General features: G+C 42.5%; 2 protein-coding genes across 3 annotated transcripts in view; one reads left to right on the forward strand and one right to left on the reverse strand.

Annotated features, from left to right (window-relative positions):
• Window positions 1-23,027, reverse strand: part of CFAP54 (cilia and flagella associated protein 54) — a 272,916-nt gene that overhangs the window by 109,421 nt on the left and 140,468 nt on the right. Inside the window, exons 35-38 of the mRNA XM_061582731.1 lie at window positions 17,355-17,497; window positions 14,639-14,836; window positions 12,719-12,879; window positions 11,164-11,391 (exon numbers count right to left, since the gene is read on the reverse strand). Coding sequence (XP_061438715.1) covers window positions 11,164-11,391; window positions 12,719-12,879; window positions 14,639-14,836; window positions 17,355-17,497 — 730 coding nt within the window. The remainder of the gene's footprint in view (window positions 1-11,163; window positions 11,392-12,718; window positions 12,880-14,638; window positions 14,837-17,354; window positions 17,498-23,027) is intronic.
• The window catches only part of LOC133390598 (uncharacterized), a 42,722-nt gene continuing 31,036 nt past the window's right edge, over window positions 11,342-23,027 (forward strand). Inside the window, exons 1-2 of one of the 2 annotated variants that reach the window (XM_061639522.1) lie at window positions 11,342-11,403; window positions 15,835-15,927. The gene's annotated coding sequence lies outside the window, so the exon portion shown is untranslated. The remainder of the gene's footprint in view (window positions 11,404-15,834; window positions 15,928-23,027) is intronic. The other variant, XM_061639523.1, reaches the window with a different exon arrangement.

Below are 23,027 nucleotides of genomic sequence, written 5' to 3' on the forward strand. Positions count from 1 at the left end.
AGGTTCAGGGATCTGCCCTATATCTTCCACTGTGAAGACAGATGCAAAGAATTCATTTAGCTTCTCTGCAATCTCCTTATCGTTCTTTAGTACACCTTTGACTCCCTTATCATCCAAGGGTCCAATTGTCTCCCTAGATGGTCTCCTGCTTTGAATGTATTTATAGAATTTTTTGTTGTTGGTTTTTATGTTCTTAGCAATGTGCTCCTCAAATTCTTTTTTAGCATCCCTTATTGTCTTCTTGCATTTCTTTTGCCAGAGTTTGTGTTCTTTTTTATTTTCTTCATTTGGACAAGACTTCCATTTTTTGAAGGAAGACTTTTTGCCTCTAAGAGCTTCCTTGACTTTGCTCGTTAACCATGCTGGCATCTTCTTGGCCCTGGCGGTACCTTTTCTGGTCTGCGGTATGCACTCCAGTTGAGCTTCTAATATAGTGTTTTTAAACAACTTCCAAGCATTTTCGAGTGATGTGACCCTCTGGACTTTGTTTTTCAGCTTTCTTTTTACCAATCCCCTCATTTTTGTGAAGTTTCCTCTTTTGAAGTCAAATGTGACCGTGTTGGATTTTCTTGGCAATTGGCCAGTTACATGTATGTTTAATTTAATAGCACTGTGGTCACTGCTCCCAATCGGTTCAACAACACTTACATCTCGCACCAGGTCCCGGTCCCCACTGAGGATTCAGTCCAGGGTTGCCGTCCCTCTGGTCGGTTCCATGACCAACTGGTCTAGGGAATAGTCATTTAGAATATCTAGAAACTTTGCTTCTTTGTCATGACTGGAACACATATGCAGCCAGTCTATGTCCGGGTAGTTGAAGTCACCCATTACTACCACATTTCCTAGTTTGGATGCTTCCTCAATTTCATATCTCATCTCCAGGTCTCCCTGAGCATTTTGATCAGGGGGACGATAGATCGTTCCCAGTATTAAGTCCCTCCTGGGGCATGGTATCACCACCCACAACGATTCTGTGGAGGAGTCTGCCTCTTTTGGGGTTTCGAGCTTGCTGGATTCAATGCCTTCTTTCACGTATAGAGCGACTCCGCCACCAATACGTCCTTCCCTGTCCTTCCGATATAGTTTATATCCAGGGATAACCGTATCCCACTGGTTTTCTCCATTCCACCAGGTCTCCGTTATGCTCACTATATCTTTTTTTTTTTTTTTCAATAATTTTTATTCAGATTTTCATAAAACATACAAGACAAAATCATAAAACATTCAAAGACAAAAAACAAAATCAAAAATAGTTAAACAAAAAGAAAAAAAGAAAGAAAAAAAAACAAAAATAAAAAATAAAGAGTAAAATATTGACTTCCCATTTGTCAAAGATCAAATCAGTTATAAGTCTATAATATATAACAATCCTGTCTCTTAAGTCATATTATAAAATCACTTTCCTCCAGTAGTTATCTTACTTAATCATCAAATCTCATAAACATTACTTTATTCTTTCCACAAAAAGTCAAAGAGAGGTTTCAATTCTTTAAGAAATATATCTATCAATTTTTTTTTCCAGATAAGCATATCGATTAATCCATCTCATTACTAATTATGATAATCTTATTGTCATAACCATAGTCAAAATAAACATTTCAATTAATCCATCACATCAGAATCTGTTAGGTTCAGTAATTTCAGTAGCCATTGTTCTATTATCTCTAGTAGTTCCATTTTCCATCTTCCATCTTCAGTAGTCTTGTTAAGTCCAGTAATTTCAATATCCAATCTTCCATTATCAGTATTCCATAATAATCTTGCTGTCAAAGCCATAGTCATATAGTAAGAGTCTGATGGGAATTACCTCTATCCCAAATATTTTCTTGCCATCCATTCTGAATAGGTTGCTGAAATACTGCTGTAAAATCATATCTCTGTTCTTTTTTTCAAAATACACTGGGTCATCTCTTAAAAGTTTTTCCATTGTCACATGGCTGCAGTTAATTCCATAGATTTTCTCTATATTGGGCTCCATCACATCAATCCAGTCCAGAAGATAATCCATGCCATTGATAACTTTATCTCTAGAATCTTCATTAATTTCTTCAGAGATAACATTGAGTTCCAAACAATAGATTTTATTTCTAAAGTCCATAGACTCCAAATCTTGTTCCTGTTCCACGTTTGTTCCAATCTCCGGGATCTCCTCTCTCACAGGGACCCCTATTCCAGTCTCCAGGGTCTCCTCTCTCACAGGGACCCCTGTTCCAATCTCCGGGGTCTCCTCTCTCACAGGGACCCCTTCCAGGGTCACCTCTCTCACAGGGACCCTTATATCTTTAATCTCCTGCTTCATTTTACTCAATTCAATTTTCGTTATCTCAATCTCATCCATTATTTTCTGAAACATAGTTATTTCCAGATTCTCAGCCACTTTCTTAATTGCCATTTTAAAAGAAAAATATAGGAAAACCACTTCTTATTTCAGCAACAATTGGGTTAATACTCCAAACTTGGTGACATCACAGTATAAACAGAGCAGACAGCCTTATCTCTCCAATAGTTAAGTAAACAAAATGCAGTTCCCAGGATCGAAACAATTAATGGCAATCGTCAAGAAACAGATTCGTCAAAATAAAATAGACCAAAAAGAGAGTAGTCTCAAAACAGTATAATATTTTTCAAAATAAAAATCTGGAATAGAAATCCCTCTTCTGTGTATATCTTTAGAATGCAAATCCAGGACAGCTTTTTGCAACAAAAAGAGAGATAAGCTATTAATTAGTGTGTAGCAGAGAGAAGTTACGGCTCCCCAGTGAGATGTCAAAAACCGATCAATCTGGCAAATCTCTTTTAAACAGCAACAATTTAAGTCAAGTAAAAGAAAAATATAGAAAGAAGGGTGCTTGCCTGTTAGTGCGTTCTCTCTTAGAAGATAAGATGAACGTTCGCTTTAACAGATAGAGCTTGCTGTTGAAAATCCGTCCCACCTTCGTCGGCTGGACCTCGTCCCATAAATTAATGAGATCTGGTCGTCCCAACAAAAATAGGCTTTGAGGTTAATCTCTTCGTTTCTCCCTACCCGGGAGAAGTTTAATCAGTCAAAAAAAAAAAGAAAAAACTGACTGATATATCTGAATAAGCTTCTTTTGAGGCAGGAGCCCGTCTCAAAAGCAGGCACAGGCTAAGTCACCCTTCCCGGAAGTCCGTTATGCTCACTATATCAATGCTCTCCTCTAAGACCAAGCACTCCAGTTCTCCCATCTTGGTTCGCAGGCTCCTAGCATTAGCGTACAGGCACTTGTAAGCAGTGTCTCTCTTCAAGTGTCTTTGGCACTTGTGGTTAGGCCTGTGGTAATTTTGCTCTTCTGAATTTATATCCTGTGCCCCTGCTCTCACAATGCCTACTTCTAGGCCTACCCCTTTTAAAATTTCATCATTTCTTTGGTTTTTATCCCAGGGGGGAGGTTTATTCCGAACCGGACCTTTCTCAGCTCCTGTCGGGTTTCCCCCCTCAGTCAGTTTAAAAGCTGCTCTGCCACCTTTTTAATTTTAAGTGCCAGCAGTCTGGTTCCATTCTGGTTCAAGTGGAGCCCGTCCCTTTTGTACAGGCCCGGCTTGTCCCAAAATGTTCCCCAGTGCCTAACAAATCCAAACCCTTCCACCCGACACCATCGTCTCATCCACGCATTGAGACTGCGAAGCTGGGCCTGTCTGGCTGGTCCTGCGCGTGGAACCGGTAGCATTTCAGAGAAAGCCACCTTGGAGGTCCTGGCTTTCAGCATCCTACCTAGCAACCTAAATTTTGCTTCCAGGACCTCACGGCTGCATTTCCCCATGTCGTTGGTGCCAACGTGCACCACGACCACTGACTCCTTCCCAGCACTGTCTACCAAACTATCTAAACGACGGGCGATATCCGCAACCTTCGCACCAGGCAGGCAAAACACCTTGCGGTCTACACGCCCATCACACACCCCACTGTCTATGTTCCTAATGATCGAATCACCCACTACAAGGATCCCTCCAGCCCCTGGAGATATATCCTCGGCACGAGAGGATAGCTGTTCATCCCCCAAGGAATGGGTCCCTTCTAAGAGATCGTTTCCCTCTTCCTCAGCTGGATGCTCTCCTTCCCCGAGACCATCGTTGTCCATGATAGCAGGAGAGCTATCATCGTTGGAGTGGGACACAGCTATAATGTCCCTGAAGGCCTCATCCACACACCTCTCTGCCTCTCTCAGCTTTTCCAGGTCCGCCACCTTGGCCTCAAGGAAATGAAGTCGTTCCCGGAGAGCCATGAGCTCATTGCACCGAGAGCACACCCACGACTTATGTCCAACAGGCAGATAGTCGTACATGCTGCAGGCGGTGCAAAACACTGGAAAGGCCCCACACCCCTGCTGGCTTCTTACCTGCATAGTTTTGTTTAAGGTTTATTACGTCAATGGGTTGGAGACTGCGGTTTAGTTGAGGTCAGGGAACAGACGGGCAGAGTGGGGGGCCCTGGCCTCCTCGCCCTGCTGCCGAACTCGCCCTGCTGCCAAACTCCCTCTGCTGCTTAACTCGCCTTGACGCTTCGTCAGCTGGGGCTCTCTCTAGCTCGTGGAGCTCTTTAAAGCTAAGAAGAAGGCAGAGGGATCTTTTATCTGAAATCTTAGTGCTAAGCATCACAGTGCTAAGCCCCACTGTACTAAGATCAGATTTAAAGCCCTCTGCCTGCCCTTTAAAAGGCAGCATCTCTACCCACAGAATGCCCTGCGCAATGTTTCTAGCCCCCTATCCCAGCACTGCAGTTGTTATAGTGCATGGGTGAAAATATATAAATAGAGAATCAGATTGTCTGAATGGCTTGGTCCTATTAATGTAGACTTTAAGTGCATGTCTAACGTCTAGAGCAGCCTTTCGCAACCAGTGTGCCTCCAGATGTTGCTGGACCACAACTCCCATCAGCCTCAGCCAGCATTGCCAATGGCTGAGGCTGATGCGAGTTGTGGTCCAACAACATCTGGAGGCACACCGGTTGGGAAAGGCTGATCTAGAGAATGTCATGCCTTCTCCCTGGGGTGAGAAGGATTAGGACAGAAAGAAGGTAGTATTATTTCCTGGTTTCTGTGAAAAAAGGTGTTGACCTTAGGGATGAAATCAGGTCTAGTGAGCAGCACTACTCTGTCTTTATGGAAAGTGCATAGGTGTTTTTGAACTGATAAGGCTTGCAGGTCAGAAACACGTCTTGCCGATGTAATGGCCACCAAAAAAGCTGTTTTGAAGTAAAGCATTTTTAGAGATATAGTGCCTAATGGTTCGAATGGATGTTTTTGAAGAGCAGTAAGAACTTTATGTAAACTCCAGGTTGGAAAGCAATGTATAACTGGAGGACTGATTAGAGTGGCGCTGTGAAGCAACCGCTTTGCCAGAAAATGGGAAGCCAAGGTCACCGATCCTGGAGCTGATAATATGGAAGATAAAGCTGACATCTGTCTTCTCAATGTGGCTGGGCGCAGGCCCATCTGCAAACCTTCCTGAAGGAATAGAAATACATCCTCGATCATCGTCTTTTCCAGATTGAGTCCCTGCTTTGAACACCACTGTGAAAAAACTTTCTATGTGCTTTGGTAGCTGCAAAGCGTGGAAGGCCTTCTTGCAGCCAAAATGGTGTTCACCACTGATCCGGCCATGCCCGACCTTAACAGCCGTGAGTGTTCAATTTCCAAGTGGCTAGACGGAGCCACTGCGGATCCGGACAAAACAGTGGTCCCTGAGAAAGCAGATCCTGCCATATCAGAAGATGGAACAGTTGGGACTCAGACAACTGGATTATCTCCGAGAACCAGGGGTGTCTCGGCCAATACGGGGCTACTAGCACCACTCTGGCTCTTTCTAATTGTATCTTCATTAGGACTCTGGATAGCAGCGGAGTCGGCAGAAAGACATACAACAGCCCCTTTGGCCATGGAGCTCCCAGAGCGTCCCCTTGTTCAGCTTTGTGACTCATATAACAAGAGAAAAAATGGTGGAGCTGATGATTTGCGTCAAACGCAAAGAGATCTATCTTGCACCTGCCAAATTTTGCTTGCAACATACGAAACACCGTCTTGTTGAGAGCCTATTCTCCTGGAAACATTTGTTGCCAACTTAACCAATCTGCTGCTATGTTCAGGTTGCCCTGAATGTATTCTGCCCTGAGGGATGTTACCTGGAACTCCGCCCAGGACAGTAGTGCCATTGCCTCCATATGCAGTTGCCAAGAGCATGTGCCACCCTCCTTGTTCAGGTGAGCCCAGACTGTTGTGTTGTCAGTCCATATAAGGACATCTGGATATTGTAATAGACTAACAAAGTGATGGAGGGCTAGATGTGCAGCCTGTAGCTCTAACCAATTGATGCTTTGGTGAGCTTCCAGTGTCGACCATGTTACATGGACGTGGAACCCCTGACAATGTGCCCCCCAACCTTTGAGGCTCACAACTATGGTGATGATCAACCGGGGAGGATCTTGCAATGCAATGCCCTTCTGAAGATGTAGCGGGGTTGCCCACCAGCGCAACGATTCCTTCACAGAGGTTGTGATGTGCACACGGCTGTGCCTGCAGCATGCAATGTCCTGCTGGAACCGAAGGAGAAGCCACTGCAGTGGCCGAGAATGGAGACGTGCCCAAGGCACAATGCCCATGGCCGAGGTCATCATGCCTAGCAGTTTTGCAAGTAGCATAACATCTGCCACTCAACTGTGAGAAATTGTAGACGTTAGGTTCACTATTTTTTGAATTCTCTCGTCTGAGAGATAAATGAATTGAGCAATTGTCTCTAGCGTTGCCCCCAGGTGTTGGATCCTCTGTGATGGGTTGAGTTGGCTCTTCTGGTTGTTCACCAAGAACCCATGATCTTTTAGGTGAGCCAACACTATCTGAACGTCTTCTCGCACTTGAGTAAGAGATTTGGATCTTATTAGGATATCGTCCAGATAAGGATAAACATGCAGCCCCTGTAGCCAGAGGTTGGCGACTACCATCACCATAATCTTGGTAAATACCCTGGGGGCTGACAAAAGGCTGAAAGGTAGTGCCTTGAACTGGTAATGGAGGCCATTGAAATAAAAACGCAGGAGACAGCGATGTGCAGGGAACATTGGGACATGTAAATAGGCCTCCTTGAGGTCTATGGACGCTAGAAAATCATAAGGTTGTAGGGCTTCCCTGACTGATGACAGGGTCTCCATCCTGAATCTGCATGGGGTAACAAATTGATTGAGAAATTTGAGGTCGAGTACCGCACACCAGGATCCGTCCTTCTTCCCTACTAAGAAGAAGACTGAGTAAAGCCCTGAGAAAAATGCTTCTAAAGGCAGTTCCTCTATCACTGAGATATTTAGCAAATGGAGATCTCATTGGACACTGCCTGAAACTTCAGTGTGGATTTGGGGACGGGAGAAGGAAGGAACCTGACAGGCGGATACTGCACTAGATCTATTTTGTAACCTTTTTGAACCACACGTAAAACCCATTTGTCCTGGGTGGTTTCCGTCCAACGATGGGAGAACTGACCTAACCTTCCCCCCACTGGTGGTAATTGGGTGGAGTTAGAAACATTGCTGATTCGGACGCCCTGGGCGTCCTTGGCTGGGATAGCTATGGGAAAAAGAGGATTGAGGAGCTTTTGTTGGGAATCTTGTTTTGTTCCATGCAGGACATGAGTTTCTGAAATCACAACCTCTTCCATTGGATCTGAAAGGACGAAAATTGTGCTGAAATTGGAAGGACATAAGAACATAAGAACATAAGAAGAGCCTGCTGGATCAGGCCAGTGGCCCATCTAGTCCAGCATCCTGTTCTCACAGTGGCCAACCAGGTGCCTGGGGGAAGCCTGCAAGCAGGACCCGAGTGCAAGAATACTCTCCCCTCCTGAGGCTTCCGGCAACTGGTTTTCAGAAGCATGCTGCCTCTGACTAGGGTGGCAGAGCACAGCCATCATGGCTAGTAGCCATTGATAGCCCTGTCCTCCATGAATTTGTCTAATCTTCTTTTAAAGCCATCCAAGCTGGTGGCCATTACTGCGTCTTGTGGGAGCAAATTCCATAGTTTAACTATGCGCTGAGTAAAAAAATACTTCCTTTTGTCTGTCCTGAATCTTCCAACATTCAGCTTCTTTGAATGTCCACGAGTTCTAGTATTATGAGGGAGAAGAACTTTTCTCTATCCAATTTCTCAATGCCATGCATAATTTTATACACTTCTATCATGTCTCCTCTGACCCGCCTTTTCTCTAAACTAAAAAGCCCCAAATGCTGCAACCTTTCCTCGTAAGGGAGTCGCTCCATCCCCTTGATCATTCTGGTTGCCCTCTTCTGAACCTTTTCCAACTCTAGAATATCCTTTTTGAGATGAGGCGACCAGAACTGTACACAGTATTCCAAATGCGGCCGCACCATAGATTTATACAACGGCATTATGATATCGGCTGTTGTATTTTCAATACCTTTCCTAATTATCGCTAGCATGGAATTTGCCTTTTTCACAGCTGCCGCACACTGGGTCGACATTTTCATCGTGCTGTCCACTACAACCCCGAGGTCTCTCTCCTGGTCGGTCACCGCCAGTTCAGACCCCATGAGCGTATATGTGAAATTAAGATTTTTTGCTCCAATATGCATAATTTTACACTTGTTTATATTGAATTGCATTTGCCATTTTTCTGCCCATTCACTCAGTTTGGAGAGGTCTTTTTGGAGCTCTTCGCAATCCCTTTTTGTTTTAACAACCCTGAACAATTTAGTGTCATCAGCAAACTTGGCCACTTCACTGCTCACTCCTAATTCTAGGTCATTAATGAACAAGTTGAAAAGTACAGGTCCCAATACCTGTACCCAATACCAGAGGGGCGATGATATAAACGCCGGCCATCCCTTCGCTGTGATGGCATGGCCTTCTTTTTATCCCTAGACTCAACTAGGACATCTTTTAACGCTGACTCTCCAAACAGCTTGTAACCAGAAAAAGGAACAGAAGCTAATGTTGCTCTAGAAGAAGCATCCACATCCCAGTGGGAAAGCCAGAGATGCCTGCGGGCAACTACTGCTGCCGCCATAGCTCTGCACAAAAATTGATTAGAATCCATAGTTGCATCAGCAATAAACATCAAGGATCGTAAGACTTTCAGCAAGGTCTTCCTAATCCTAGCAGGATCTTGATCCATGTTATCCAAAAGATCCTCCACCCACAAGAGCAATGCCCTAGCAAAAACAGAGGCTGAAACAGAGGCTTGGATTGCCAGTGCATTAGCATCATGCGATCTTTTAAGGGCCAAGTCTGATCTACGCTCATTAGGATCCTTCAGTTGAGCATCCCCATCCCAGGGAAGTAAAGCATGTGAAAGTAAAGCGGAGATTGGACTGTCCACTGCCGGTGTGCGAAGCTGTTCCATCATTTCAGGTTCCAGAACATAATATTTATTGGCGTAACTAATTCTCTTCCTACACTGAAGTGACATATCCCATTCAGACTTCATTAAGGTCTTAACTGAGGCCGGAAGTGGAATACCCCTATTTATCCTAATAGTGGCTGGCAAGACCATAACTTAGGTAGGGGATGTTGCTGCTGCTGGTGGTGAGGTAATAAATCCAGGGCAGCTAACACCTTAGCACATAATGGAGCGTAGTAAAGATCTGTAAATAGCCTGGAGGAAATTTACTCATGACCTGACCCCTCGCTCCATTCCTGCTCGTCCCATACGGGTTCCCCTTCCACGTCTGGAAGTTGACTGTCATCCTGTGATTGAAGGATAGGAGGCATAGCAGAACTCAGTCCTCTGACAGGTGCAAAGAGGGACGGTGAAGCTCTATCCTCTTGACACTGCCTGCCTGCCAATCTCTTAGCTAAGTATTGGACTGACTGTGTGTTCTCTTGGGCAGGAGAATGGGCACGTTTTGATGATTACCCTCTGACCAGCTCATCTGCCAGGTCACCTATCATAGCATCCTTGAGCTGCTGAATCACCTCAGGAGTGAAAAGCCCAGATAGTGAGTTTTGCTCTTGTGGTCGGTGCAAAATCAAATTGGGGGGTGCAGAGACACCCAGAGGTGCTGTCCTGTCAGAAATTAATGGTCTCATCTCCTCCTCTTCAGAGGAAAGGGATTCCGCATTAGGGACAACACTAGAGGTCAAGTGTGGGGGCTCTGGTGAATGGTCACGCCGGATCTGCATACTTGCTTGCATTGCACCTGTGGCGGGGGCTACCACTCCCCTTTGGGGTAAATACGTGGCAGAGTAGACCAAAGGTCCCATAGCAGGGGCTACCGCTCCCCTTCGGGACATCAACGGAGCAGCCAGTGGCTCAGTAAGCTGAGGCTACCGCTCCCGTCAGCTCTAGGTTTTTCCACCGTTCCCATAGCAGGGACTACCGCTCCCCTTCGGGATGCCAAGTTGTTATTTGACGCCTCAGAATGGTCAGTAATGGCAGGGGCTACCGCTCCCCTATCGCTAGAAACCAGTATTGAGATTTCCTCAGGTTGATCAGAAGCTACCGCTTCAAAAAAAGAAGAGAAGCAGAGGAGACTAGTAATTAAACGTAAGGTAAGAATTAAAACAAATAACATTAACAGTAATTGAGAAAGAGAGATCTCACAAAATGCTGTACTCTGCGCTGAGACAGGAAACGAACTGAGCCTCAGCACGAGGGGAGGAGCAAAGATTTGCTGAGGTGTTTCTTGTCTCTGGGCTGAAGGCAGAGCTGCAATACCCGCTTGGAGACCTCTGTCATCCATGAGAGAAATGCTGAGTATGTGTGTATGTGTTTTTATGTGTGAGTGTATGTATATTGTGTGCAACTGCATCTCTAGTGAGCTTGTGTATTGTATGTGTATACTGTATACATGGTGAATGGGCAAATGTGTGTGCATGGTCTGTATGTGTGCTGTATGTAGAAGGTGTGTATGTACACCTATGCACTGGCCACACCCACCACTGGGATGTGGCTCTCAAAGGGGTGGCTAACCATCAAAACAGCCCTCAGGCCAAAAAAGGTTAGCCATCCCTGTTTAATATTGTACATGTTTTCAGAAGCTAATAAAAACATCTGATAATTCAAAGATATAAAGAGGACAAGCACAAGAACAAAGAGATTTATGCTAATAAATAAATGTTTTGCTAACCATTTCAGAGTTGGCTATAAATCAGAACAGTAGCTCATTACAGTATGTAGATAACATTAAAAAAGTAGATTTACCTTAACAGAATTACTAGCCTGGAGATCAACAACCATATCAAGCAACATATCTGATGCCATGTAGTATGGTAGCCAAATGGTGTCATGAAAAAACTCCTTGGTAATAGGAAATGGTTCATGAAAAGACTGTGAATGTCTAATAATTGACTGTACTTCCTGAGTATAGTTCCAAAGGTCTCGGCACACATTCTGAAGCAATGTCCAGTGGCCACCACGATGAGCAAACACCTGGATCATAAGGTAACAAATACAAGTTTAAAGAGTTGGAGTTGGAGCCTTTTTTCTAGTGATATTAATTATGAATATGGCTTCACTTTGTGCAACACAGTCATAATATAAACTGGATTTTCACCCTGTGTAGGATTAGGTTGTGCTCTGTACAACAGCATGTGCTTATGAGGCTGGACAAGCCCCTTTTAAGTAGAGGTTTGGGGTTTGTAGCACTGTGTACTGTGCTCTCTGAGGGGAAGCATTCAGAAAGCACGTCACATGGCAGGAAAGGAATGCATTTTCCATATTATTTGTGTATGTATTAACTTAATTAGAGTAAAGCAAAAGTTAATAAAGTTCTAGCTATTGCTGAGTTTACTTTGCAAAATAATTCTGGTATTGCCTTTTAAAAGGATTTAGTAAATACAGTAAGGGAAACCATGAAACATCAGTGAAAAGGAATTCTTCTTACTGTAAATTCCTATTTTAGAAGGTATCTACTTGGAAGTAGTCCCAGCTGGGAAAAACCTCTTCCTGGTCAAGATCATAGAGAGATAGGCAAGAAGCTATCCAGAAACTCAGTTTCAGCCTTCAGCATGTTCTAGCATAAGAAGGCCTGATAGTGTTCTCTGTGTTTGCTAAAGGACTCCTCACTGTCTCTCTAAATTCTTCCTGTGATATTTAGAATGGGTCCAATGCTACAGGCTCCCAGGCCTGATTACAGATGGTGGCCACCATTATTGATCCCATGCTACAAAAGATAGTAGTAGAAAAGGCCTTTCTCTATGATTATGCTTTCCCTGTTAGAATAGGAAAAGGGTTGGGTATTTATGCCTCTTCTCACTGCCGTATTCTTCCAGCCATGAGTAAGAATTAAATGGTTTTTTTGAAGTTGAAGTGGGACTTGCCCATTGTTCCAACAAAAAGTGTAAAGGTTTATGTGCCACCTGACCACTACTCTCCTCCATAAACCACTGGGGAAAGAAAGGCAATAAAATAAAAACAGAGCTAAAAATCCTTCCAACTCATGTCCTTGAAGGATTCCTAGCTTCTCTCATCTTATTCCTGATTATTCAAAAATAACACAGGTGTGGGTTAAAAAGCAAAGAGATGACAAAAAGTCAATGAAAGGCAGATGGGTTCCTGCCAAGCTTCCTCAAAGCCCTGCTCTGAGGGCCAAAAGCACCTCCTCCTGGTAGATTTGAACTTTTTTTTCTCGGCGAACCTACTGACATCTAGAAGAGGGGGCTACTAGAAGTATAAGGGGAGGATTGTAGTACCCACTGTAGCTGGTAGAGACACTTTAATATAATGACATAAACAACTTAATTCAAGAAGACATTACCACAGCTCTTCTAAAATGTAGAAAGATTTTAGCAAAATTGTCCAGCATAGCTGTATAACACTGAGCTCTTTCACGTTCTTTGATAGTAACATATCCTTGGGGTAGTCGTGGGGTGTCTTTTTCATTCATCTTAATGCTGTGCTCAAAAAAGACATCTGGGTCTAAAAACAAAGGACAATCACTGAGTTAAACAGAGAACACATTATTAATAATAGTTTCCAGATCTCTTACTAACAGATTTTTATATGCAATTAGTATCTAGAAACACAGGAACATAGGAAACTGCCTTATACTGAGTAAGACCATTGGTCCATCCAGCTCAATGAAGTTCTCCAGTGTTTTAGGCAGGAATCTCTCCTAGCCTTACCTGCAGACCCCAGGGACTGTAACTGCAACCTTCTGCATGGAAGCATATGCTCTACCACTGAGCTACGCCCCCTCCCCTATTTGCCTATCATAAAAGTAAACTTTCTAGTCCATAGTTATAGTGGCTGGTCACTTCAAGGAACAGGTGCAATTTTGCCTAAATATACAAGACAATAAACATTACATAAATTTTTATTTTAATCGGAAAATTCCTAATTCAATGAATCGCACAATTTTGGATCTGGACTCCTGAATCCTCTGGCAACTGCAACTCTGAGAAGAGATGGATCAATTCCCTGGTCTGTCCCATATAGGTCTGCAGGCACCAGAGCCTGCCTTTCCTCACCTGAGCCCTGAGAAGACACTCTGCTGCAGAATCTGATGGCTAGTTCACAGACTTCTTGGGGAATCAAGAGAACCATAAGGAAAGATCCCCACAACTGGAAATCCCATTACCGCCAAAGAGCTGACGGCTGCAGAAAGCAGCATCAGCCCTCAACTTGGACTTTTGGCCTGAATTGTAAGACGTCTGGCCCTTGCCTTGCCTTGTGCAATCACCCCTTCTCAGATGTGGGCATCCCCAAAACCATGACACACTATCTTTCTAAGACAGTAAAGGTAAAGGTGTCCCCGCACTTGTAGTGCGAGTCATTTCCAACTCTTAGGGTGACGTCTTGCAACGTTTACTAGGCAGACCGTATATATGGGGTGGGATTGCCAGTTCCTTCCCCGGCCTTTCTTTACCCCCAGCATATGCCGGGTACTCATTTTACCAACCACGGATGGATGGAATGCTGAGTGGACCTCGACCCCTTTTACCGGAGATTCGACTTCCTCCTTCCATTGGAATCAAACTCCAGCCGCGAGCAGAGCTTTCGGCTGCGTTACCGCCGCTTACCACTCTGCGCCACGGAGGATCTAAGACAGTACCTCCCCAAAAAAACTGTCAGTTGTGGGGATCCAAGTGAAAGCACTGAGGGTCAGACATCAGTTCCTCTGATAAGGTCATCTGGTAATAAAAAGAATCTGAAGACATTTCAAACTAGTTAGCAGAACCCTCCAGATGGCTATGGGGAAACAACCACCTTCTCCTTTCTGCTATAAGGCCTTCAGGTCTATTGCCATTCTTCATTTAATCAGTTCACCATATCAACAAGGACAGCCAGTTGATTACTTGGCAGTACTTGCCAGACAATCCCCTACCTTGTATTCTCTTCAGCTTGTCCTGTTCTGCAATACGTTTATACATATATATAATGCTTCTTTGCTCATTGACAATGTATGAATTTTAACACTTTCTCTGCCCAAAGACTATTCAATCACTTGCCCCCATCCACATCTGATGCCTGAGACTTCCACCAAGCTTAGAACCTGATCTTGACAAGGTCTAGAAATGGAGCACCTGACAATATGTAGTGATAAGTTCATTGTGAGTCCACAGACAGATCTGGGAAAGTGATGGGTTGGTAAAATATTTGTCCAGAAATTCTCATACTTCAGATCAAGGATCTGCTCAACATTTGTCAGACATCTGACCAATATGTAATAACCCACCTGAATCTGCAGCAGAAGATGACAACTGGGTCAGATCAGTGGGCTCCATTGTGGCATCAGTTTCAGGGGTGAGGCAATTACTGTGGTCAAGTAGGTTTAAGCTGGAAACAGCATCTGAAGAAGCACTCTGTAATGTGGGGTCAGAAGCAGGCATGGAAGGACTGGAGTCGAAGACAGGGGAAGTTGGGTCAAGTGTGTCTGAGCAAAGAAGAGCAAGGAAGCCTTGACTTGCTGTGAACTGTTGGCTGCAGAATATTCAGAGCCAGTATTTTCTAGGCTCCAGAATTGTCTAAGTGCCCCTAGCCTATCAAAAGGCCAAATAAAAGTCCATCTGAAAGGTTCTAGCAGTTTCACAGCTCCTCTGGCAGCTGAGGTCATTGGTGTTGACCTGAATGACTGGGTTTCTCATTCCCTTGCTGCATGCACCTGACTAGATGCAAGGGGGAGAAAGAGCTGCATCTGCTATGGTGGACCTCAAAATATATGAAAGGGCTACTCTTTTCTAAGAGATGTAACAAGGAGACATTAGAACAATGTTTTCCTTTTGCCATGACACTGGTCAACTCTAGAAAGCCTCAGAAAGGAAAAACAGGGCACAGCTAAAGCATAGTTAACAGTAAAAGTAAATCCAGGAAAGCTCACATAAACTAAAGATTGTATTAGTGGGTTTGTTTAAGGGTCACCAGTTGTCAGGATGAATAATTGTGTTATAATTTAATCCTCAATCCTTTCAGAGAAAAGTACTGAAGTGTTTGAATTCTTTTATTTTATTTTTCATTTTATTTTATCTTAAGGGGCAAAGTGTTTGAACCCTTTTTAAACATGCTCATGTCTGGCATAAACATATGCTTGTGTATACACTAACCCAAGCAATAAACAAACAGATCAATAACAGATTGATTCTCTGGAATCAATTGCAACATTTTTTGCTCAGTGATTTATGGGTGCTCTGAGGAATTCATCAGCCATTTTGTCAAGTTAGGAACATTCTAACTTTGCTCATGAGGAACATTACATTCTAACTTTTGCTAAGCCTTCAGTTCTTTCAGTCTTCAAATAGCAAATAAAGTGATGTTTGAAATCCATCAAATTCAATTTTCCTCCGCAGCCCAACTGTATAACAAAATACCTTAATCACCAAACCAAAAGTTTAGCAAAATAATACTGAAAGACACCCTTTTGTTTTGTTTTGTTAGCCTTTGCCTTATCTTCAATCCTAAATTGTACAATAAACTGAGGATTTGTTGTTGCCGGGGACAACTGGAAATAAGAAAAGAAGAACTAAATATGTAAGTGTAAATGAACAGGCAAACAGAGTGTTTAAGAAAGATGTAAAGATTACAAGAAATGAGTCAACAATGTGAAAAGATGGGATGTGCTACTTCTGTTGTATTAAGCACATGTAAGATTTCATTTGGTGGCAAAGTGTTAAAGCTTGGCCATGAAACATGTTGGCTAAACAGAAGAAATAGCAAGTGGAAATGGGAATGTTCAGGCTAGAGAAAAAAATATTCAAGCAGGAGAAAGGGTTAACATGCAGTTCATTTTCAAATATTTAAAAGGATCTCAGAAAAAAGGGTCAAAATTGCTCACAGATCCCCAAAGAATAGTAATTTAAATGATATAGCTTAAGCCAAACCACTAAGAAAAAGCTGACCGTAAGAATAGTTCAGCAAAGGAACATGCTCCTTAGAAATGTGCAAATCCTTCTGTGGATGTTTTAATAAAACATCTCCTTTTTAGGAATGCTTTAGGTTAGGAATTCAGTCACAGAGCAAGCATGACCCACTGGGTCCATTCTCACCCTGATTAAAGGGTTGTCTACAATATCTATGTCACAAAAGGATTATCCAATGATTCATCAGAATGTCTAGATCATATCAGGGAGTCATAAGGCTAAAATCAGGCAGGTGGGCAGAATGAAAACAGAAACCTGGAACAGAAGGGCTGTACAGAAATTGAGTAAGAATTGCAAGATAGGCAATCAGGACAGGATCAAGAATTAAAACTCATCAGGACTTTGGAAGCAGGGGTGATGGCACTGTATTCAAGAAAACAGACAGGATCATGATTAGAAAAACCGGGCATCTCTGGAACAAGGCTCCCCCAGAAACAGATATAGAACCAGACATGGTACATGACACAGCTCAGACTACAGGACATCAGGACAGAATGGATGCAGATTTAATGGAGAGGTCAGGGTGTACAAGACAAGGTATTTGCTGAGGTAGACAAAGCAGACACAATGGAAATGCTTTTTGAGAATTCCACCTGAGTTCATGCGAAACTAGCTATACTAGTGCTTGACCCACCCCAAATCCTATTTTTTACAGCACTCCAACATTTTGCTGTGTTGCTCAACAGTAGGATGGTAACTTTGAAATATAAGGACTTGGATGCATAACAATGCAGAACATATTTCACCTGCAATCAAACTAAGCCCATGCACCATCAACACACATCTTCGTTCCAGAATCATATGAATCCCTCAGCAACATTACATTCAAATGCACTAGTTCCACTACTGGCCACCAACAGCCAACCCAAACAAAAAGATCTTTTAAAATCATTCAAAAAGAACTAAAACTTCAAAATAAATCCATGGTGATACCTGATTGTTGCTCTAACATGTCCTAACTCTTTAGGATGGAACAGGAGAGAAGGTTTTAATAAACAAGATTAAAAATGCATTGTTCTTGCATATTTTTATTATTACCATTTTTTTTCCGGATCTTTCCAGATAGTGTTCTTTTAAAAAATGGAGGCTTAAAAGTCTTCATTTGCTCCTCTGTGGTTGCTGTCACCACTATGGTGCCTGAATTAATTAATGAGAATATTTCAGGATCCAGTTCATGGTAACTGCAGAACAAAACAATTGTGAAAAATAGTGAGCAAGAGGTATCAAATACTTAAAAGCTGACAATATTGTAACTGTATATATTGGAAAGATTGTCTTACCCCTTATATACCCAGCCAATCACTGTGCTCTGCAGGTGAGGGCCTCCTGCAGATACCATCTTATCAGGAGGTCCATTCACAACATAGGAAGCAGACTTTCAGTGTTGTGGTACCTACACTTTGGAATTCCCTCCCTTAAATATTAGACAGGTGCCATCTCTGTTAGCTTTTCAGTGCCTACTGAAGACCTTCCTCTTTCAACAAACCTTTTAAATAGTAGTAGTAGAAACTTTATTGCAAACTGAGCCATTAGCCATGTGCAAATATACATACTTCCATACATGCTCAAATTTGGTTATAACCACTTAAAACATTTAGAAACTCTTTTATAACTGTGCTTCCTTGACAAAAGAGTGTCTCATTTTTTGTGCCGCCATAACAAAATTGGCGACCGCATAAGTCACAAGATTAGAATTATCTGCTAAAAGCACATTAACCTCTCTATCTGAGCAAGGTGCTAAAGAATCTAATAAAAAGGATAAAAATTTCCGCCTAGGATTCTCATAAAGCGGACAATAGAGTAAATAATGAACAATATTCTCAATTGTCTTACATCCGTAAATACATAGGCGCTGAGCCACAGGTATGCCCCGAAATCGGCCTTCAAGATAGGCCGTGGGCATTACTTGAAATCTCAAGGCGGTAAAAGCTCTTCTTATGGGGGCTCTATTAAGTACTTCTAAATAATTTGCCATCAAACGATTCAGTTTAAAACCTGGATACCAATTGGAGAATTGGGCCGTTACAATAGACGCACGATCCTGAGCTGTGTCATAGTCGTAGATCCAATTACGGAGGGTGACTTTGCTTAATTCCAGTAATTTGGCTAAGGAAAGATCATATTTAGAAAGTAAAATCTGACATTCCTTCGCCCATCCTCCATGGCACATCTGATCCTGCCAGCATTTTTTAACCGAGTCTGAATCATTCATTTTAGAAATTCGGAGCCAATACCGGAAGTAAGCCACATCAATACGTGCCATTAATGAGGGTAATCCTAATTCAGCTCTGAGATGGGCTGACGGAGTCCCCCCAGGAAGACCTAATACTTGTCTCATAAAGGCATTCTGGATTAGTTCTAAGTTAGTTCTCACAGCGGGGCCCCACAATTCAGCACCATATAGAATCTTGGCAAGTATTTTAACTTTTAATATTTTTATCATTGGAGGCACAAGTTGGCCCCCTCGAGAAAGGAAAAATCTTTTAGCTAAGCTTAAAGCTTGGAAGCCGGCTAAGGTCACTGATTTTAACTGCTGGGTCCACGAATGGCTGTTGGATAAAGAAATGCCAAGATAATTAAAGATAGAAACCTGCTCTAATGGAACCCCATTTATTGACCATCTGCTTTTAGTTTTCATATTTTTGCCGCAGACCATGATTTTAGATTTACATTGGTTGATCGTCAGTTTCTGAGAGTGACAATACTCCTCCAATTTTTGGAGCATACGTTTAAGGCCTATTTTGGTTAATGAGCATAAGACCACGTCGTCAGCATATAGGACAATAGAAATTTTTTTTGTGCCTATAGAAGGGGGAAAGAAGGCGGGGGGTGATAGCGCCCCTACTATATCATTGATGAAAAAATTAAATAAAAAGGGTGCCAATAAGCACCCTTGTTTAACCCCTCTATGCACTGGGACTTTAGAAGACAGAGCACCATCCTTCCCTGTGCGGACTTGGATGACAGTAGATTGATAGAGGGCTCTAATCAACCAGAGCAATCTTTGGTCTATGTTAGTTTGAGCTAGTTTTTGCCAAAGAAGCTCTCTGTCATCTGTGTCAAAAGCCGCTGAAAAATCGACAAAAGCGAAATACAAGGATGAAATGGCTTTGGATCTTGTTTTCCCAATTAAATGTTGCAGTATAAATGCCTAATCGATTGTGTATTTAGGTCTAAAACCCGCTTGTTCTTTTAAATAGAGACCTCATCCCAGTCTGCATCTCTTATGCAATTGCTTTTTAAGATGGTTTATAAGATTTTTTTTTTAAATGTTTTTAAGATGTTTTGTTTTTGAGATATTTTTAAATGTTTTTAGTGTTTTATCCTTTGCCACCCTGGGCTCCTTCTGGAAGGAAGGGAGGGATAGAATTATTATTATTACTATGATGATGATAGTTATAGTAATTTATTATTATTATTAAATAATAATAACTTTGTTATTCTGAAAATGTTTTAAATACTTATTTGATAATTAAAACACTAAATATATATCCATGTTTCAGTTAATTCCGCTTTCATATTAACTTTCCCACCTAACGTAGATTTTCTGGTGAAGCCTTGCTCCATGTACCGTTAAAATTAGATGTGATGTGTACCATCTCTCAGAGCAAGGCTATGATTTATACTATTTGGGAGATTTCTATTGGCTTTATTGATTTTATTCTTATTTTCTAATCTATCATGTGTGCACCAAATTTGGGGAAAGGCAATGGAGAAAGCAAATAAATAAAAACAGAATTTTATAAACTATAGCTATAGGTTGGAACCAGTGTGCAAAAGCTCACAAATCAAACAATCTGGAGGTACGAAAACTTTCCAGATAATGAGATCCAGAATCCAAACACTTTCATTCCAGTTTCTATTCCACTTTCTATGCCAGTTGATAAGATGGGAATAAGACCAGGTACATTATCTTCAGCTCCTTGGAGGTAGGGCAAAATATAAATGTGATTAATAAATAAGAATTGAACACTAAACCTCAGCTGGAGAGACACCGAGGGCAAATCAAGGACATTATTTAACTCTAAGTGAAATTATTTCAGAGTAATTGTGTCTAGCCATTCATATAAATGGATGACACTTTTGCAAGCCATATCAAGCCCCAGAACTGGGCGCATGAAGAAGGCTGTCCTGCCTAGTAAGTATATTTGAAAAAGAATTCCAATGAACTAAGCACATTTCTTTTGCTCCTGTCAGACCTTTTCTAGTTCACCATAATTCTAAGAAAAGAGAAGGAACCATTTTACTCACCAGAAAGGTGTTTCTCTGTGGGCACCAGGACACTGCCAAGTGGGTATTGTCTTCCTTGCTAGTGCTTGAGGCAGGAAAGAGTTAACACTCCAAACAGACCGTTACTGTGGCCCCTACCACGGAGTGCTAGTTCGCCGTCTGGCCAAGCTTAAAAATATAAACTTATACACATCTAAAGACACTGACTATATTAACCATAAATAACATGAAACAAACACATACCTTCAGTTGTAATAACTATTCAATCTCCACCCAGACTGACTCTAACCTCTAATGACTTTTACATGCACTAGGTCTGCTCATTGACCCTTCAGTCGCCACCCGTTTCATTATAATGTTTACTGTTATTTGCATCCCAGGGTGGGACTTGGCGGTGTCCTGGTGCCCACAGAGAAACACCTTTCTGGCGAGTAAAACGGTTCCTTCTCCAGTGGGCACCAGCATACCCCCAAGTGGGATGTTCCAGAGCTGACCTATTGATTGGGTGTGTCAAAGAATTGTCCCCCTAGGGTCCCTTGTCCTTAGTTCCCCAAGGGGGGGTTCTTTGCTTCCAAGAACAGTCCCACTTTCCTGGGTCTCTGCTTCTCAGGCAAAAACTCCCCCTCTTTCAAGAGTAATTATTCTTAGTAGTACTGCCACCACCCTTCCTACTGGTTCCTTGCTCTAAGAGAAGGGATCTCAGAGCTCAATGTGAATTCCACGGATTAACCCTCATTAACCGCGATAACAGTAGCGTTCAGCAATCAAGGACTAGATTTAGAATCCTTAGTTCCAATCCAACACACACCGTTTATCAAAGGATAGTTTATTTAAAGGTAAACAGAATGGTATATACAAAGAGAACAATAGTTTGATTCCTTAAAGCTAATCACCCTCAGAGGGGCCACACGAGGTATACTGGCATAGCAAAGGAGAGTTCAATACAGACAAAAGAGTAAAATAAAGAACTTTCTAAGCTAGGTCCTATACTTACAGAAGATCAGCCTGGTTCCCCAAAAGGCTTTCTCTGCCACACTTCAGGCGAGTCAAGTAGACGGGAAATAGGGAACGAAGACAGAAAGAGCATCCTTCATTTTTATAGTTTGTCGGTCAACCAGGAGGGGGGGAGGCCAACCGCCATATTCCGCCCCTGCTGGGACCTACTCCTTTGAAGCCTTTGAAGATAAGGGGGCTAGACAGCATCACCCAGGGGTCCTGATCTACAACACCCCCTATTCCTGACTTTTGATCTCAGGAAGCTGATAAGGGATAACAGCTAAGGATCAGTTGCATCCCCGTGTAAGGTTGCAAATTGTCTGACACTGAGCTGTGGATCTCCCCCAGTAGGGAGTCCTAGGTAATCACGGGCTCCCAGAATTCTCTCTGGTTGACCCATTTCAGCTTGACCAAAGTTAGCTATTCTTGACAGGGTGGGTACATAAACGTTCAATGATCTTTGAGCACCCGCTGAATAACTCGCCCCCCAAGGCTACCTCAGCGGATGCATAAATATCTGTTTTATAATGTTTATTAAAAGTATTTGGGGTTGCCCAGGTGGCCACCCAACAAATCTCTTAAAGAGGTGCATTTATTGAATAAGCTGCAGTAGCAGCTGTTGCTCTTGTCGAATGAGCACCAATACCTGAAGGCAATGGTATGTTTAGAGAACTGTATGCTACACCAATGCAGCCCTTAATCCATCTTGCTAAAGTAGGAGAGGACACCCTTTTACCCAGAGTAGTTGGGTGGTAAGAAACAAACAAGGAATCAGTGTGCTTTATCGGCCTTGTCCTATTTATATACACCATAAGTGCTCTCCTCACATCTAATGAATGCCAAGCACGTTCTAGAGAATGGTTTGGTGAAGGACAAAATGTTGCCAATACTAACTCCTGCTGACTGTGAAAGGCTGTATTGACTTCTGGAACGAAAGCAGAATCTGTTCTCAATATGACTCTGTTGGTATGGAAAATACATAGATGTTTTGCTACTGAAAGAGGTCCCAGCTCAGACACTCGTGTAGCTGATGTTATTGCTACCAGGCATAACACTTTGAATGACATTATTCGTAATGTAGACGTTTTCAATAGTTCAAATAGTGGTTTTTGGAGAGCTGAAAAGACCTTGTGAAGATTCCCTCATGGAAATCTATGATGAACAGGTGCCAACAACAGAGAAGCCCCTCTTAAAATCATTTCAGATACGGATAAGCTCCCAGTGATTCAGAAGAAGACCTAGAAAGCACTGTTGACAATGCAGATTCTTGTCTTCTCAAAGTAATGGGTCTCAACCCATGCTTCAAACCCTCAATTAAAAAGGATAACACCTCCGTAATTCCTGACTTCTGAGCCGTAACATGGTTCCTACTACACCATTTCAAAAATGCCGCCCAGGTATACTGATAGTTTCGTATTGTAGACAGTCTTCTAGATGCCATATTGTGGTTACCACCTCAGTTAGCAATCCAGCTCTCAGCAGTTT

This window comes from Rhineura floridana, chromosome 8, assembly GCF_030035675.1.
Source record: "Rhineura floridana isolate rRhiFlo1 chromosome 8, rRhiFlo1.hap2, whole genome shotgun sequence".
NCBI lineage: Eukaryota > Metazoa > Chordata > Lepidosauria > Squamata > Rhineuridae > Rhineura > Rhineura floridana.